At 34.1% G+C, this 1,323-nt stretch overlaps 1 protein-coding gene across 1 annotated transcript in view; it reads left to right on the forward strand.

The window, feature by feature from the left end:
* LOC108571517 (mucin-1) overlaps nucleotides 1-1,323 on the forward strand; it is a 12,387-nt gene that overhangs the window by 5,428 nt on the left and 5,636 nt on the right. The window contains exons 4-5 of the mRNA XM_017933577.1: nucleotides 90-160; nucleotides 1,062-1,238. Coding sequence (XP_017789066.1) covers nucleotides 90-160; nucleotides 1,062-1,238 — 248 coding nt within the window. The remainder of the gene's footprint in view (nucleotides 1-89; nucleotides 161-1,061; nucleotides 1,239-1,323) is intronic.

Consider the following 1,323-nt stretch of genomic DNA (forward strand, 5'->3'; position numbering starts at 1 on the left):
TAAGAGTCGCACGCGGCTCGCGAGCCGCGCTATGGCCACCCCTGATATATATTGTTCCCCGTTAAATTTAACTTTGTTCACAATTCTAGACACGCAAAGAAGAACGATAGTCCTGGACCTGGTCCTGGTCAATACAACGTTTCCGGGCTCAGCGCCAAAGGTAAGTCCACCTAAAAAGTAGAATGTTCTAAATTAAAAAGAACTTCGTATAGCCAAATCGATCGGGGATAAAAATTACAGTTGAAATGTAGCCCAACCAGTAGATAACAAAAAAAACGAATGTTGCGAACAGCATTATCCGTGTTCAGTATGGTATCGATCAAACTTCAAGGCAGTAATATTCCACAAGAATGCGCGTTCTTTTAATATGCTCCATTCATGAAATTCCATTGCTTTCCATTCAATGATTACCGGAACATCCTGTATAATTATTAAATATTTAAAATCTTAGTCTTAAATTAATTTTTCCCTTGCTTTTTCATATTTGCTAGTAGTATCTGAAGAGTTGTTAATGGAATTTATTACACTATACAGAGTGTCTCACTTATAATCAACATCTAAATTATTATATATTGTTAAGACTTTTTTATAAAGAAAAAAATGACTAGTTTATATATGGTTTAAGGACGTACATCTGGGGATGATAAAAAACAGTCCCCCGAGATCATCTTCAAAGTTATTCCAAGGTCGTCGAAATTGATATACTACTGTTTATGGTCATGTTATAACCATGTCATAATCAAGGTCATAATATCATAGGTCGTTGAACTTGCCCCGATATCGGTTAAAATATGCAGAAAAAATATCAACGACCTTGATCGTTTTTTTTGTATAATTTAGATGTTCATTATAATTAAAACACCCTGTACATCTTTTTTCTTTTTTATCATCTTATGTATTTAATTCTTCTCTAATAAGTCTCCTACTGAAACACCCTGTATAATTATTAAATATTTAAATATTTCAATCTTAAATCAATTTTTTCCTTCCTTCTTATATTTGTCAATGAGTCTGAAAGACTATTAACGAAAGTGATCGTATTATATGTACCTTATGCATAGGAAAAGACGCAGCACCAGCATCATCGTTGCATGGACGTACAAAATCCACGAAACAAGCAGTTACGCCAGCACCTGGTGATTACAATCCGGAAAAGGCCGAGAAGATCATTCTGGACAGTTCACCAAAGTACTCGTTCGGCATTAAAACGCTAACCGAGAAGATTAGTTGCACACCCGGTGAGTAAATTCTCCGCACGTAACCTATAAAAAAAAAATTATATTAAAAAAGCGAATTTTAAATTAAAAGAATTCAATAAAAAAA

The sequence above is a fragment of the Habropoda laboriosa genome, unplaced genomic scaffold (assembly GCF_001263275.1).
Source record: "Habropoda laboriosa isolate 0110345459 unplaced genomic scaffold, ASM126327v1 scaffold40, whole genome shotgun sequence".
NCBI classification, from domain to species: domain Eukaryota; kingdom Metazoa; phylum Arthropoda; class Insecta; order Hymenoptera; family Apidae; genus Habropoda; species Habropoda laboriosa.